This window comes from Talpa europaea (assembly GCF_964194135.1).
Source record: "Talpa europaea genome assembly, chromosome: 4".
Lineage (NCBI taxonomy): Eukaryota > Metazoa > Chordata > Mammalia > Eulipotyphla > Talpidae > Talpa > Talpa europaea.
The window spans coordinates 52,734,575-52,749,694 of NC_140070.1; the positions used below are offsets into that span (position 1 = coordinate 52,734,575).

General features: G+C 37.9%; 1 protein-coding gene across 1 annotated transcript in view; it reads left to right on the top strand.

Moving 5' to 3' along the window:
• ATP1B3 (ATPase Na+/K+ transporting subunit beta 3) overlaps positions 1-14,686 on the top strand; it is a gene marked incomplete at both ends in the record, with an annotated part of 42,421 nt that extends 27,735 nt beyond the window's left edge. Inside the window, 5 exons of the mRNA XM_084232029.1 lie at positions 1,279-1,386; positions 7,290-7,474; positions 9,282-9,332; positions 11,730-11,816; positions 14,516-14,686. Coding sequence (XP_084088155.1) covers positions 1,279-1,386; positions 7,290-7,474; positions 9,282-9,332; positions 11,730-11,816; positions 14,516-14,686 — 602 coding nt within the window. The remainder of the gene's footprint in view (positions 1-1,278; positions 1,387-7,289; positions 7,475-9,281; positions 9,333-11,729; positions 11,817-14,515) is intronic.
• Positions 14,687-15,120: the final 434 nt, after the last annotated feature.

A 15,120-nucleotide genomic window follows, 5' to 3' on the forward strand; every position in this document is an offset into this window, starting at 1 on the left:
GTGGCCTAGGGGTTAAGTCTCAGCATCAAAGGCCTACCATGAAGGCCTGAGTTCAGTCCCAGGCCAGAAAGTTAACCCACATATGGCACAGCAGACCTCTCCTGTCTCACCCACTACTCCCCTTAACAGTATATTTCAGTATATCCACCTGTTTTGCTCCCCATTCTGTCTCTGGTGAATCCTCTCACTCCCCTGCACCTCTGACCTGCACCCCAGTTCATCCACGCAAAAATTAATAAAAAATATTTTTTAAAGATGATCTAGTTATAATGCTTTTTAAAAAAAAAAAATTCATTTATGCATACAAGAGCTGCGGTATAGACCCCAGCTGGGGTATAGAGATGCAGGGGGTTTGGGGGGCAAGAGGGGACGGTGAGAGGATTCACCAGAGACAGAGTGGGGAACAGAACAGGCAGACTGACTGAGATACACTGCTGAGGGGAGCAGCAGGTGAGACAGGAGAGGTCTGCTGCACCATGTGGGTTGCTCTCTGGCCACCAGGGATCAGACTCGTGCTGCAGAGGCTGCGGATTGCTTCACAGTGCAGTCCCCAACCCCTTGCGCCACCAGGGAGGCCCCTAGTTATAATGCTTTTTTAAAAAAGGAAATCTTATATTAAAAGTTGTGAGCCTGCTGTATTTTGAAATATGTTTATATTTTCTCTTTAATAAACTCACACAATATGTTCTATACAACTGAGTGTTGACTGCTAATACGAAATTGTTGGTGGTTACACTCCAAATTCATTATGTGAAAGTCATTTTTAATTATAGAACAGTGCTTATTTTTGAAGTTAAAATTGTGCAGGCCTCTTTCATTGAAAAAGGTAAGCTGTCTTTATGAATGTTTTCATATAGATGTAATTTGAAAGACAAGAGTCTTTCAACTTTGATTTGCTAAAATATTTCCCTCTGTGTTAATGATGAATTGACAAAATCTAAGTGATAGAAAAATGAACATAGAAAGTAACAAAACAAAACTTGCTTAGTAAGGAACAGCAGTTATAACTAACTGCAGATAATCAGATTTAGGGGAGGTTCCTGACAGTTAACATCTGAGATAACTTTGAAGAGTTGGAATGCTTGTTTATTTTAGATGTGTCTGTGCTTTCATACTCAGCAGGAGTAAGTTCTTAATAATTTCAAAATACCTGTGAACACAATTTTCCATATAATTTACTAAGCTTTACCTTTTAGGGATAAGAGGAGGAAGGAAGGAAGGAGAGAAGAGAAATTGCCACAGCTAATTCCCACTCACCCCCCTTTCATCTCTTCTTAGGACTTATGGTTTTTCCAAAACCAGCGACTGCGTTGGAGTATTCATTTAGTGTCGGTGATTCAAACACCTATAAAAAGTATGTTGAAGACCTTAAGAAGTTTCTAAAGCGTAAGTACATTTTTTTAGAGTCAGGTAAAAGATTTTAGTCCTAGCAGTAACTAGTTCCACATTATGATGCTTTTAGAAGCATCATTTTTAGAATTTGCTTTATCTTTTTTTTTTTTCTTTTAAACACAATCAGCTGAGAGGACTTGCCAGTTGATTTTATAATTAGTTGTGAAAATGCCCTAATTTTTCAAAAGACTTAAGGGTCTAAACTAATCGGCAATTGAATTAATTTTTCTTCCTGGCCCAGTTTTATCTACATTTTGCTTGACCTAACTCCACAGCATAAATGATTAATCACCACGTGCCCTAACCTATTGGTTTTTGATTGCTAGTCTCACCTTTTCCCTAGCCACACTTACCTACTAATCTTCTAGAACTTGTGGACTCCATTTCCAAAACCTGTTACTTTCCTAGCACAACCTCCTGTCATTCTAGTCTACTTTTTCGCTTATCTCACTATTCTTACATTTCATTGGGATTTTCAGTTCACTAACACTTTTATTTTATCCTGGTTTCCTCTCTTACCAAGCTTGTTGATTCCATGGGTTTTTTTTCATTTAATTTTTACTTTTTGCCAGCACTCTGAAATCCCTTGGCCCTCTCAGTTTGTTTTGTCATAAACTTGTAAATGAGGAAAGCCATTTAATTCTCCTAGATGAAGTTGTTCTTTGGAGTCTGCTTCTTGAGCAGCTGGAGAAAGATTTCAATAGGACTAAGTACTATCCCAATGGATATTTGATTACCTTGCTCCATCCTCCACTCCCTGACTCTCCTACTGAATTTCTCTGAATAATTCTCTGAGGGGATTATTTCAAACCTCTAACCTCTGACTTTTGCCCCTGTAAATCACTTTTGTCATGTAACCTGGTTTTCTGCTTCACAAATAAAAGTACTGGGCCTCCCTAATGGCGCAAGGGGTTGAGCACCGCACTGTGAAGTAGTCTATGGCCTCTGCAGCACAAGTTCGATCCCGGCCCTCCAGGGAGCAACCCACATGGTGGAGCAGACCTCTCCTGTCTTGCCCGCTGCTCCCTTCTGCAGTGTATTTCAGTCAGTCTGCCTGTTCTGTTCCCCACTTTGTCTCTGGTGGGTCCTCTCACCCCCCACATCTCTGGCCTATGCCCCATCTCTTGTATGCATAAATAAATAAATATTTTAAAAAAAAAAGGAATAAAAATACTCAGAAAAGAACTACTGCCGTTACCAGTAAAAGAAACGTACAGTTATAACCATTTTATCTGTAATACTGCTCCTGTTCGGTGAGGCCCCCTTTCTCTTCCAAGGCTACCAGTACCAGTCATGCTTTGGATCTCATCCTGTATCGCTGCCTCAGAAACATAATACTATTTGCTGTCTCTGCTCATGTCTTTATCTTTTCTTTACTGGATATGCCCTGTCAGTATGAAAAAGTCCACAGCTCCTTCCTATCTTAAATTAGGGACCTCTTATGATCCCACATCTTCTAGCTATTTCCCCGAGTCTCTTTTTTCCTTGATAGTTAAATATCAGTACACACTTATTTAAATAATTTAAGGATGTGGGCCTCCCCGGTGGCGCAGCGGTTGAACGCTGGGTTGCGAAGCTGCTCCCCAGCCACCGGAGGAGGGTCCCACATGGCATGCAGACCTCTCCTGCCACCCGCTGCTCCCCTCAGCAGTGTACTTTGGTCCTTCTGCCTGCTCTGCTCCCTGCTCTGGCTCTGGTGAATTCTCTCACCCTCCCGCGCTTCTGACTGTACCCAGTGCGTGTATAAACAAAACAAAAACAAACAAATAAATAAATAAATAAATAAAACATGCCGCTATAAAAAAAATTAATAATAATTTAAAGATGTTTTGTGTCTATAATCCAGAGTTTCAAAATCAAGTAAAGGTCTATGATGAAAACAATAGTTCCCTGACCTTTCTAGCTGCAGTCCCATTAATTCAACAAACTTTTTGAAGGTATTATTTAAGGAAAATTTGTCTTCAGAAATTTTGAAGACAGGAGCTTATAGTCTAGTGGCATATTAGAAGGTAATAAGTTCAGTGTAGGAAAAATAAAAGGGTTGAGAGAGTTGGGAAGGGTTGCAGTTTTAATCAGGGTAGTCCAGGAAGACATCAATGAAAAGGAATGCTTGGAGGGAAATCTGAAGATGAGGGAAATAGCTATGAAAGTCTGCAACGGTAGACTTAAAATGCCTGTTGTGTTCAAGACACATCAAGGAAACTAAAGAATCTAGACAGAGTAAGCCTGGGGGAGAGGAGTAGGAGATCGAGGTCAGAGAGTTAAAGGACCAGATTGTTGTAGGTCCTTAGAGGACATTACATTCTTTGGCTTATACAGTGACCAACTTGGATCTTAGGCAGCATTTCACTCATGTTTTTTAAAGGATCATTCAGGTTGCCTTTTTTTTTTTTTTTCCTTCTAAAATTTTTTTTCACTTTTTTTATTTTTTTTATAATAAATTTTATTTTTATATTCCCCATACAATTGCAACCCCCTTATTTTGACCCCAATCCCTCCCCTCCTGCCCCCTACCCCCATAGAGTGTCTCTGGTTCATAGTTTTTTGTTGATTTTGATTTTCACTTTCTTATAGTTATTCATTTTCCTGGTCCCTTTTGAGATGAGGCTATAGTGGCGGGGGAAGGAAGCTAGGAAGGAGACCATTACAATAACCGTGATGTGTGTCAGTAGTGATTTGGCAAGCGGTGGGAGCACTGAAGGCAGTGAGAAATAGTCTGATTCTGGATACATTTTCTGTAGGAAGTAAGTTCATGCTTTAAGTTTTCTTTATGAAATGTTTCTTCTGTATCTTTGTTATACTTTTTTGGTAGTTCTTGATTTATTGCATTTGTACATTGATTTATCAATTTTATGCATTGTCTTCATTCCTGCCATAATAGATGATGCTTTAATTCGCAAGTTTTAGGTGTCTCTCCCTCTTCTCAGTTCAGTAGCCATTTAAGTACTACTGGGAGTTTCAATATTGGTTTCCTTTTTATTATTTTTTTTAATTATCTGTAGACATGCTTCTTCTAAATCTCTTACTTGTATACTATTTGAAGTTTTTGTTTTTGTCCTTTATTTCTGGAGAATTCCTTCCTAGAGAATTTCTGGAGAATTCCTTCCTGTAATCTGTACTGGTTACTATTTAGGCCTTGGACAGTCCAGCTGTGTTGGTAGTTTATAACCTTTTTTCATTGAATGCACTGTTCCTTGGTTTCCTGCCTTCTTTTTTTTCCTAATTTACTCCCTAATTTTGGTGGAGTCATAGTCTCAAGTAACTTCATAAGATATGAGAAATGTAAATTTTGAGTTCTTTCACTTCCAGAAATGACCTATTAGTGTCGCTGGATATAGAATTTTAGTTTATTTGTATTTGCCATTTTCTCCTCTGCAATGTTGAATTCTTTGTGTTTAAGTTTATTTGCTTAGAATTCTAAAATTTTTGTGTTTTGGTTTCAGTCTCCAAAATATCACTTTTCTGGGAACTTGATAGGGGTCTTTCAGGATAAAGACTTAGGTTCTCCATTTTAGTGAAGTAATCATCTCTCTTTACTTTGATAAGTTCCCCAGTTTATTTTTCTTGTTCTCTTTCTAGAACTATTCTGTTAGTTGGGTATTGAGTCCCCTGTTTGTCAATTTTACTGTGTTATACTCTGGGGAATTTATTTTTACTCTATAATGTTCAAAAAAAAAAAAAACTCTGTTTCCCCCAACATTTAAATTGCCTCCTGTTTTCCTATTCTAATTTCCTAATTAGAATTAAAAGTTTTATTTTGTTCACATTATATCTTTATGATCTTTTTTATTCTGTCAGTTTTTCTTTTTCTTTTTTTTTCTTATTTTTAGACTTTCCTCAAGTGTTATGGGTTCTTGGGTTACTTTTAATGTTTTATAATCATGCCCTTGACAGGGAGTCTTCATTCATACCCAGCTCCTTGCCTTTAAAAGGAAATGGAAGTCAGCATAATACAAACTTGTTGTTTGAAGAACTGGCCTATACCAACAGAGTATATGCAGAGGAAGCCCTTGGGAAAAATGGAATGTTTCTTGCCAAGTGATCTTTATGATTGTGCCAAGAAAGTAATGGGCAGCATATGCTACTGTTTTATTGTACAAGTTTACCTCTGGCCCCCAAATACCTTATTCAGTCTTTTTTTTTTTTTTTTTTTTAATTTATTTGTTTGTACATGCACTGGGTACAGTCAGAAGCGCGGGAGGGTGAGAGAATTCACCAGAGCCAGAGCGGGGAGCAGAGCAGGCAGAAGGACCGAAGTACACTGCTGAGGGGAGCAGCGGGCGGCAGGAGAGGTCTGCGCGCCATGTGGGACCCTCTTCTGGTGGCCGGGGAGCAGCCGGGGATCGAACCGGCGCTGCAGAGGCTGCGGGCAGCTTCGCAACCCAGTGCTCAACCACTGCGCCACTGGGGAGGCCCACCTGATTCAGTCTTTATATTTAAATGGGGCATAGCTCTCATGATACCTTAATTTTTGATAAAATTAAAACTTTTGATAGCAGGTGTTTTAAGGTAAAGACTCACATTTCCTTATAAAGTCATATGAAATTTTTGGTTCCTTTTTTGGTTGAATTCATTTGAATAGGCCTTTTTCTGGTGCTAGTTATACACACACACACCATATTTATTGAAACACTATTACTTGCTTCATATCTTAATTGTTTATTAGCAAGTGTCTTTCAGTAGACTGGGCAGATTATCACATCAGGTTTTTGCTCAGAGTTGACCTCCTATTCCTAACTCTTTCAGGTATAGAGCAAACATCTGGAAAACTATGGGTTACTTCTTTCTCTCCTTTCTTCTCCATCTCCAATATGTAACCATTTTGTTCCTTTATTAGCACTTTTGGATCTATCTAGGCTGTTAAAAACATCCTTCTCTGAGCTAACATTGCCTCACACTTAACTGTTAGTTCAGTTACAATCCTCTTTGCATAGACTGCCATCGCACTAAATAATCTTCACATCTTTCAGCTACTATTTACTGTCTTCCCCCACTACACTGTAAGCTCCTTAATATACCTTTTGGACCAAGCGCATAGAAGGCATTCAACTAATGCTATAAACCATGACTAGTGCTACCTAATGGTCTCAAAAGAGACTGATCTGTGGGCCTCCCTGGTGGCACAGGTGGTTGAGCTCCACATTGTGAAGCTGTTCGCAGCCTCTGCAGCGCGGATTCGATCCCGGCTGGCCGGCTGGAATCCCACATGGCGCAGCAGACCTTTCCTGTCTTGCCAGCTGCTCCCCTCAGCAATGTGTTTCGTCAGTCTGCCTGTTCTGTTCCCCTCTCTGTCTCTGGTGAATCATCTCTCCCTCCCGCACATCTGGCCTGTACCCCAGCTCTTGTATAAATAAAATCTTTTAAAAAAAAGAGAGACTGGGGCCTCCCCGGTGGCGCAGCGGTTGAGCGCTGGGTTGCGAAGCTGCCCGCAGCCTCTGCGGCACCAGTTCGATCCCCAGCTGCTCCCCGGCCACCAGAGGAGGGTCCCACATGGCGCGCAGACCTCTCCTGCCGCCCGCTGCTCCCCTCAGCAGTGTACTTTGGTCCTTCTGCCTGCTCTGCTCCCCGCTCTGGCTCTGGTGAATTCTCCCACCCTCCCACGCTTCTGACTGTACCCAGTGCATGTATAAACAAACAAACAAACAAATAAATAAAACATGCCTTTAAAAAAAAAGAGAGACTGATCTGTAATCTAGTTTGTGTCAATGTGGAAATGCAGTCAGCTATGCACCACTCAATAGCTGTTAAAGTTAACAAAACAAATTTAACATTTCTTCCCTAAAATTAATCTGGTAATCAGTGATCCTGACAGATGTTCTCCAAAGGATGTTATTCTCCTAGTTGTACTTAAGATCTTTTTTGGCTCATCCATGCACACATGTATGTTTACTTTTTAGCATATAGTGTCGAAGACCAGAAAAACCTCACAGACTGTCCTAATGGAGCACTTTTTGAACAGAAGAGCTTACCTTATGTTGCATGTCAGTTTCCGCTTCAATTACTTGATCTATGCAGTGGTGAAAATGATCCTCAGTTTGGATATGCCGGGGGAAAACCGTGTATTCTTGTGAAAATGAACAGAGTATGTACACATTTTGCTGCTGCTGCTCTTTTCTAACATCCTCTGTTAAGCTAGCAACTATTTACTGAATGTTACCTAATTTGTGTGAAAGACTATCAGTGATATCAGTAGACCTTTGGAAAATTAATCCAGAAAAAAATCCAAGATTTGTTCATAAGAGAAGGGATTTGTTCATAAGTTTAGGGAGTATAATGTGCATGCTGTTTGAATCCTGTGTTATAATTTAAAATTCCATGGTAAATAAAGTTTTGACTTAAGTAACCTTTTGTAAATATTTAGTCGCAAAGCATTGTTTTACAGTATATGTATATATAATTAAATAGTATAACTACAAGTAAACTTGCTTTCTAATGCATTCAGTGGGTTGGATTAGCCAAAGTAGCAGCATATTGCTATGATGTATAGAAGAGGTGCTGAATTGTATAACCATTAGCAGATTAAGAAGCTAATGTTCTCTGTGTAAATTAAAATGACCTGGGGTCATTTGCAAAGATGCTTTACTCATACAATGAAGTGATTCCTAAACCTCTGAGCCTTGCTACTCTATAAATGCGTTCTGCAGAGCTGTGTTCTGACAGTTATCCTATAGAGGCCTACAAAGTCTCCCTTGAAGAATGAGCTCATTTCTGGTCATTTACTCTGAGAAAAGGCGGTATTCTTAAACAGCTGTACACTTCAAGACCATGAATTCACTTATCACTAAAATCACAATTGATAAGCAAATTACTACCATCACTAATGAAAGTAACACTTGGATACTTCTGAAGTTGGCTTTGCTTAGTAAGGAGTTTCCCTGTAGGAGGTGCCAAATTTTAGGTGAACTAAATTTATTCACTTTTAATAGGGATTTTTTTTTTTTTTTTGGTAATGCCAATCTCCTAGGAGTGTCTTCCTATGTACATTGCTAGAAAATGAGTATCCAATATAAAGCCACGGCAAGAAGTTCCGGTTCTTTCTCTCATAGAACCAAACCTCTGAGTTTATTTTCTTCCTCCACATAATCCTCTTTGAATTAAGAGGATCTGAGATTGTACTTGGTGGTAGGGCCATGACTTTTCAGGGCTTGACAGGAAGATAACATCAGGCACATATACAGAAACTTAAGAAATAAGATGTGATTACTTTTTCCAAAGACCTTGCTTGAGCAAAGAGGTTGTAACATTTCTTGTATTTTGAGTAGACATATGTAAATGCTTATAAATACAAAATGCAAAAAAATTCCTCTTGTGAAGCAGATAAATAATATCTATTACCATTCATACAGTCATATCAACTATGCACATGAAAGTGGCCTCATTACACAGATCTAAATGGTACTTTGAGAATCTTAAAATGGGATTCTTCTCACTACGCATTTTATGGAAGAGAGGGATGTGATATAGTGAGGCTCTGTGGAAACCTATGAAAAGATATGTTGGTGATTGTGACCTAATACATTTTCACAAAAAACAGTAATTAAATTTTTCCTCTGCAATTCTTACTTGCATTAATAATTTGTTCATATAAATAATGAAGTTTAAAATGTTTTGTTTATTCCTTGTGTTAAGGATCACAAAGTATACAATACCATGTTTTGGTCAATTCTTTGGCAACTGATTTATTCTCTGTTGCCCCAGTACAGTAATAAGATAGTTAATTGGTAAGATGATTGAAAGGACCATTTTGTTCTGCTGAAGTCAGAGTAAAAAAAAGGTGATGTAATAGGATTAATGTTCATCTCAACCTTCCTGCCTTAGTCTGTTTGTAGCAATTAAGTCTGTTATTTATTTTTATGATGTTTCAATTAATCAGTATTTCTTTATCTTAGATAATTGGGTTAAGGCCTCACGGAGATCCAAAGATACAGTGTACTGCAAAGGTTAGTATTAAAAAAAATTAATCAAACTTCTGTTACAACTTTTAAAGAGACTTTAAAAATAAGGAATTATAGTCATCTTTTTCTTCCATGTCACATTTTTATTACTCTAGTGCAATTCATAGAAGAAAAATATTCTACCAAACTTGGGGTAAACCATCCTTATTAGTGATAATTTGAAAAGACTTGTTTTCCATGTGTATCTGATTTCACACACTTTCCTTTACATTTACATATGCCATATTTCATTGATTCTAAGATTCACTTTTCCCCCCCTAGCTTTAATAACACTAAAATTGGGATGGCCTTATAATTGAAGTGACTTAATAATGTATCATAGTGCATAATTTGTATATAAATGGGCATCTGAGATTTAATGAAACATGGTATGTTTTCTTAAATTAGAAGCATTATTTTTCTCCCTTATCCCAACTTTATTTTTTTCCAGAGTGCTATGCATTTTTCATCTCATTACTTCTTTTGTTTTCTTTCCATGCTGCAAGTGCAACTAAGACAAATATGTAAATGATGGGTAAGAGTTCTGAGGAAAAACTGTTCTAAGTTCTAATTTTAATTTCATTATTGTGCAGAGTATTCACATTCCAACTCAAGTTGTATGTTAGAAATATTTTACTTAAAATGTTACATTGAAATAGTTGTGAAGATAAATTAGAATTTCTAATTTAACCATGAATGAACTTTGGATTTGAGCAGAAACTTCTTAATCATGGGCTCTCAAATTCAGTCGTGCATCAGAATCACTTTGAGGACTTGTTGGACCTAAGTTTCTGACTATAAGATGTCTGGGTTCACCCGGAATTTGCATTCTAAGTTTTCAGGCAGTGCTGATGCTGCAGGTCTGAGACTTACACTTTGAGAGTTTGCACTTCCAGTTCTTCAGTAGGTAGAGAGCTGCTCACAGTTTCTGATATGAAGCCATTCATATACTTAGAAAACTATGACATGTATGTTTTACGCTTACGTATCTCGTCATTATTCAGGTATGTATTTCAAGATACGTAATTTCTAAATGCTTGTTTTCATTGAAGGTGTAAAATGAAAGCTTAAATACAAGCCTGCCAACAGGTGGTTTAGGTACAAGCCAAGAGAATAAGTTAAGAATCTGTCACACCTGGTGGTCTTGAGCATGTGACCTTAACTCCGTCCTCCTCTCTGTAATTGTTGCCTCTCACTCTGGGGACCTTAGATCCACAGGAGGGGAACCAGTGAAGCACTCATATCAACATGATTTTCCCCTTCTTATATAAAATGCTATTGTAGACTTTTTTTAATTAAGGAGTAAAAATAAAAGATAAAAGATGGCATTTGATTAGTGATTGAAAAATGGCTTTTATAATTTCTTTTGGCTTCGTTATCTCCTGCTCTTTGCACATATCTTTGACCTGTATCATTAGAGCTTGCCCTGTTTGTGGAGTGTCATCACTATGCCTTGCCCTGTCTTGCACATGTGCCACTCCATGATAGTTATGTGAAATAAGCAGAGAAGTAGGACTTCCAGTTCAGGTAGATTTGTTAGTTTTGCAATAATTTTCATGTGTGCTTTCAAAAAAAGATACTGGTTTATTCAAATCTAAAACTGGAGTATTTAGCAATGTTTCATTTTACATATTGTTTAGTGAACTTACCACTCATTAATCATTGTTTTCTATAATGTACTCTTTATGTGTTACAAGTTATAGTCATTGAAATTTGGACTATTGGAATGTGTTACAGAGCAATTTCCACAAATTGTTTTTTCACCAAGAATAATACTAGAGATAACTAAAAGCACAAAAGAATTGGATTATGTATGATTAGATTTGTATTTGCCATTTCTTTTTAATACAAGGAATGTAATCCCATTAGACTCATAGTGCTTCTGATTGATTTACACGTGTCTGGCAGATTATTCAAGGAAAATGTGATGTTTAAATTGTTTAGGAAGGCTTTTCTTTTGAAGTACCTTAAATTTTTCTTAATAGTTTTTGTCAGTCATATCATAGTTTCCCCCTTTGCTTATGGCTATTTTATCACATGAAACTTTTGGAGCTTCCAGGCCTGAAAGCACAATGTTTTATTCATTTCAGAAATACGCCAGTCGTAAACCAATATTGACATTTGGTAGTTGGAGTGCAGATAAGATTTCACAGACAGTACAGGAGTGGATCTGGCCATCAGAAAGGGCTCCCATCAAAAATTAAGAATTAGGGTGGATTGTGTCAAAGTTTAAATCAAAATAAACAAGTTTCTTCTCAAAAATAAACTTATAACTAATGCAATTGGAACAGCATATTACTAATCCAATTAATCATCATACTGCTGATAGTTGATACTGCTTTAATATATACTTTTTTAATTGTGTATATAGTCTAAAATCATTTATTTTGCTTTCAACTTTAGGATAACATGACATCAAAAGTAGTAACGTATCCTCCATCTGGATATATTGACTTAAAATATTTTCCATATTATGGGAAAAAACTGCATGTAAGTATTAAGAAGTCCTTAATTAAGTGGTTGTAACTCATGAAATTGGCATGTATATATGAAAACGTCACTTCTCAGTGGTGGGTAGCCATGTACTATATATAACTTGTGCATTGTCTATTGTGGTTTCTAAATAAAAAGTGGAGATCCCACATCTATAATTCAAAACACAAAACCCAAGCAGATGGAATATATTCCTGTAGACACTTTACACTTTATCCAGATTTCCTAAATGTTAATACTTTTATCTCATTGGTTTTATTGTTTGCATACACTTTTTTCACCTGAACCATTTTTAAGGACAAAGTTTTCTTTTTTTTAAAGATTTATTTATGCATACAAAACCTGGGGTACAGTCCAGAGGTGTCGTGGGTGAGAGGATTCACCAGAGACAGTGGGGAGCAGAACAGTCTGACTGACTGAAATACACTGCTGAGGGGAGCAGCAGGCGAGGTAGGAGAGGTCTGCCATGCCATGTGTGTCAGCTCCCTTGCCAGGGATCAAATTCATGGCTGCAGTGGCTATGGATAGCTTGATAGTGCTGAGACTTAACCCCTGCACCACCAGAGACCCCCAAGGACAAAGTTATAAATGCAGCGTCATCTTATACTAAATGCTTGAGTGTTATTTCCTAAAAATAAAGACATCTTTTATGACTCTAGTGATTATCAAAGGAAGTTAACATTGATACAGGATATTATCCAGCCTACAGACCTTGTTGTAATTTTGCTAGTGTCTCAGTGATGTGCTTTATAGCAAAAGGAAAAGTCTGGGGGAGGATATTCATCTATAAGCTGGAACAGTCCCCCAGCTTATCTGTTTCATATCCTTATACTTTTCAAAAATGTGTACAGGCTTTTTGGAGACTTACTTTGTTAATGTCCCTCAACTTGAGTTTGTCCAGTGTTTTTCAGGATTAAGTATAGATTGTACATTTCACAATAATGTCCCAGCAGAAATGTTAAGTTCTTTTCAGAATAACGTATCAGGACAGACATGGTTTTGACTAACAGTGATAGAAACCTTGAGCACTTGACTAAGGTGGAGTTAGCCAGGCTTCTAGTTACTTGGCGGCGGGGGCTGGGGGGAACAGATTGCAGTGCAGGTACTTTTTCCCATAGCTTTTAGCATTGTTGATACTTGTCTGAGTCAGTTGCCATGAGTATTATATCCAGTTGTTTTCCTGGTCCCATTCCTTTCCATTTTTTAGTTGGTATTCTGTTGTAAGGAAGAGCTTTTTCTTCTCCGCCATTTACTTGTGTATATATGTACATGCACATACATAACCTATCAAGATTTTTTCCTTAATTCAGAGGTTTATAATTGTTATTTATTTTTGGTGCTAAAATTGTCCCATACTTGGCCACTGAGAACCTTTAGGCTGACTGCTTTGCTCCTTTCAGCAGTTCATTACATTCTGACACCATGAGACATTTCAGGTTCATCTTATAGTCTCTGCACCAACCCTAAAATCAGCACCTAATTCCTTTTAGTGAAGAATTGTATCTGGAAACCATAATGATGGTAAAATAATTATGAGTATATTTGCACCAAGTTATAGAGCAACCTGTAAATGAGGATATGATGTGAGAGACATAAGGAACATAGTAAGCTCTCTAAGAGCTGATGAATCTTGTCCATGTTTATGAAATAATAATTTATAATATATCAAATATTTGTATATATTAATATAATATATTGATATATGCTTAATATAATCAATATCTAATATATTAATATATAATTATTATGATACTCATTATGTTAATAATGAATACATATATCCTCCAGCACAGCTGGATCAGTCACAAAATTTGTCATAAAAATACACCCTTGAGGGCCTCCCCTGGTGGCGCAGCGGTTGAGCACTGGGCTGCGAAGAGGCCCACAGCCTCTGCAGTGCCCACTGCTCCCCTCGCAGTGTATTTCATCAGTCTGCCTGTTCTGTTCCCCGCTCTAGCACTGGTGAATTCTCTCACCCTCTGCGCTTCTGACTGTACCCATTGCTTATAGAAATAAATAAATAAATCTTTTAAAAAAAATACACCCTTGACCTCACAAAATAGTGCTTTCTGGTGACAATTTGATGAACTAGAGATTAGAAGGACACTGTGGAAAGAGGGAGTGGGTGGAAAGGGGTAGTTCAGACCAAGGTTGTGGAACATCTAAGAAAGAATGGTAATGAGGGTCTCCCTGGTGGCACAAGGGGTTAAGCACCATACTACGAAGCAAACCGCAGCCTCTGCAGCACGAGTTTGATCCCCTGCCAGCCAGGTAGCAACCCACATGGTGCAGCAGACCTCTCCTGTCTTGCCTGCTGCTCCCCTCAGCAGTGTATTTCAGTCAGTCTGCCTGTTCTGTTCCCCGCTCTGTCTCTGGTGAATCCTCTCACCCCCTGCATCTCTGGCCTGTACCCCAGCTCTTGTATGCATAAATAAATAAATCTTTAAAAAAAAATGGTAATGAAACACAGCATAATCATAGTTAATGGGATAGATTTAGAACTATGCTCAGAGAACAGTTTGTAGCTACAAATATCAATAAAAATTAAGGTACTAAGGAATGAATATCCAGTTTCAAATAAAAGATAGGGAATACATAACCCAATAGTTTAATTTACAAACTAAACCAACTTCTGATAAAGTATAGATAAAATTACTGTAGAAATTTAAATTAATGTGTTTTTCTTTATTTACCAGGTGAATTATCTACAGCCCTTAGTCGCTGTCCAGGTCCAATTTAATAATAGTGCTCCACAACGCGAAGCAACAGTCGAATGCAAGATTACAGGAACAACCAACCTACTAAATGAGGATGACCGTGACAAGTTTTTAGGACGAGTTGCATTCAAAGTCACAGTGCGTCCATAGTAAGAGTTAGGATATCTCCACGAGGAAATATGTTGCCTGTCTTCGTTTTATATCAGCTGGACCTGCCATTCTAGAACTAGGATACCACCTTGGAGCAAGGTGGGGTGAAACCTGACTGGGGTGACATCATGATTTTCTTCAGATCATAGTGTTCAGTGTCCTCCGAAGTAACTGCCTGTTGCCTCTGCTGCCTTTGAACCAGTGTACAGTCGCCAGACAGGGACCATGAACACTTGATTCTGAATATGTAGAGTGTGGGTCTTTCATATTTTCACGTGGTTTAATTGCCAACTGTCTAAAGCTTAATGTGTGCTGTGCTATGTAAATATTTTATAGAATTAACACTGGTTAACTGTCATATTTTGATGCCAGCCAAGTTTTAGGGATGAAATGGTACCTGAAAAATATCTTGACTCATTGTAAAGTAAAAAATG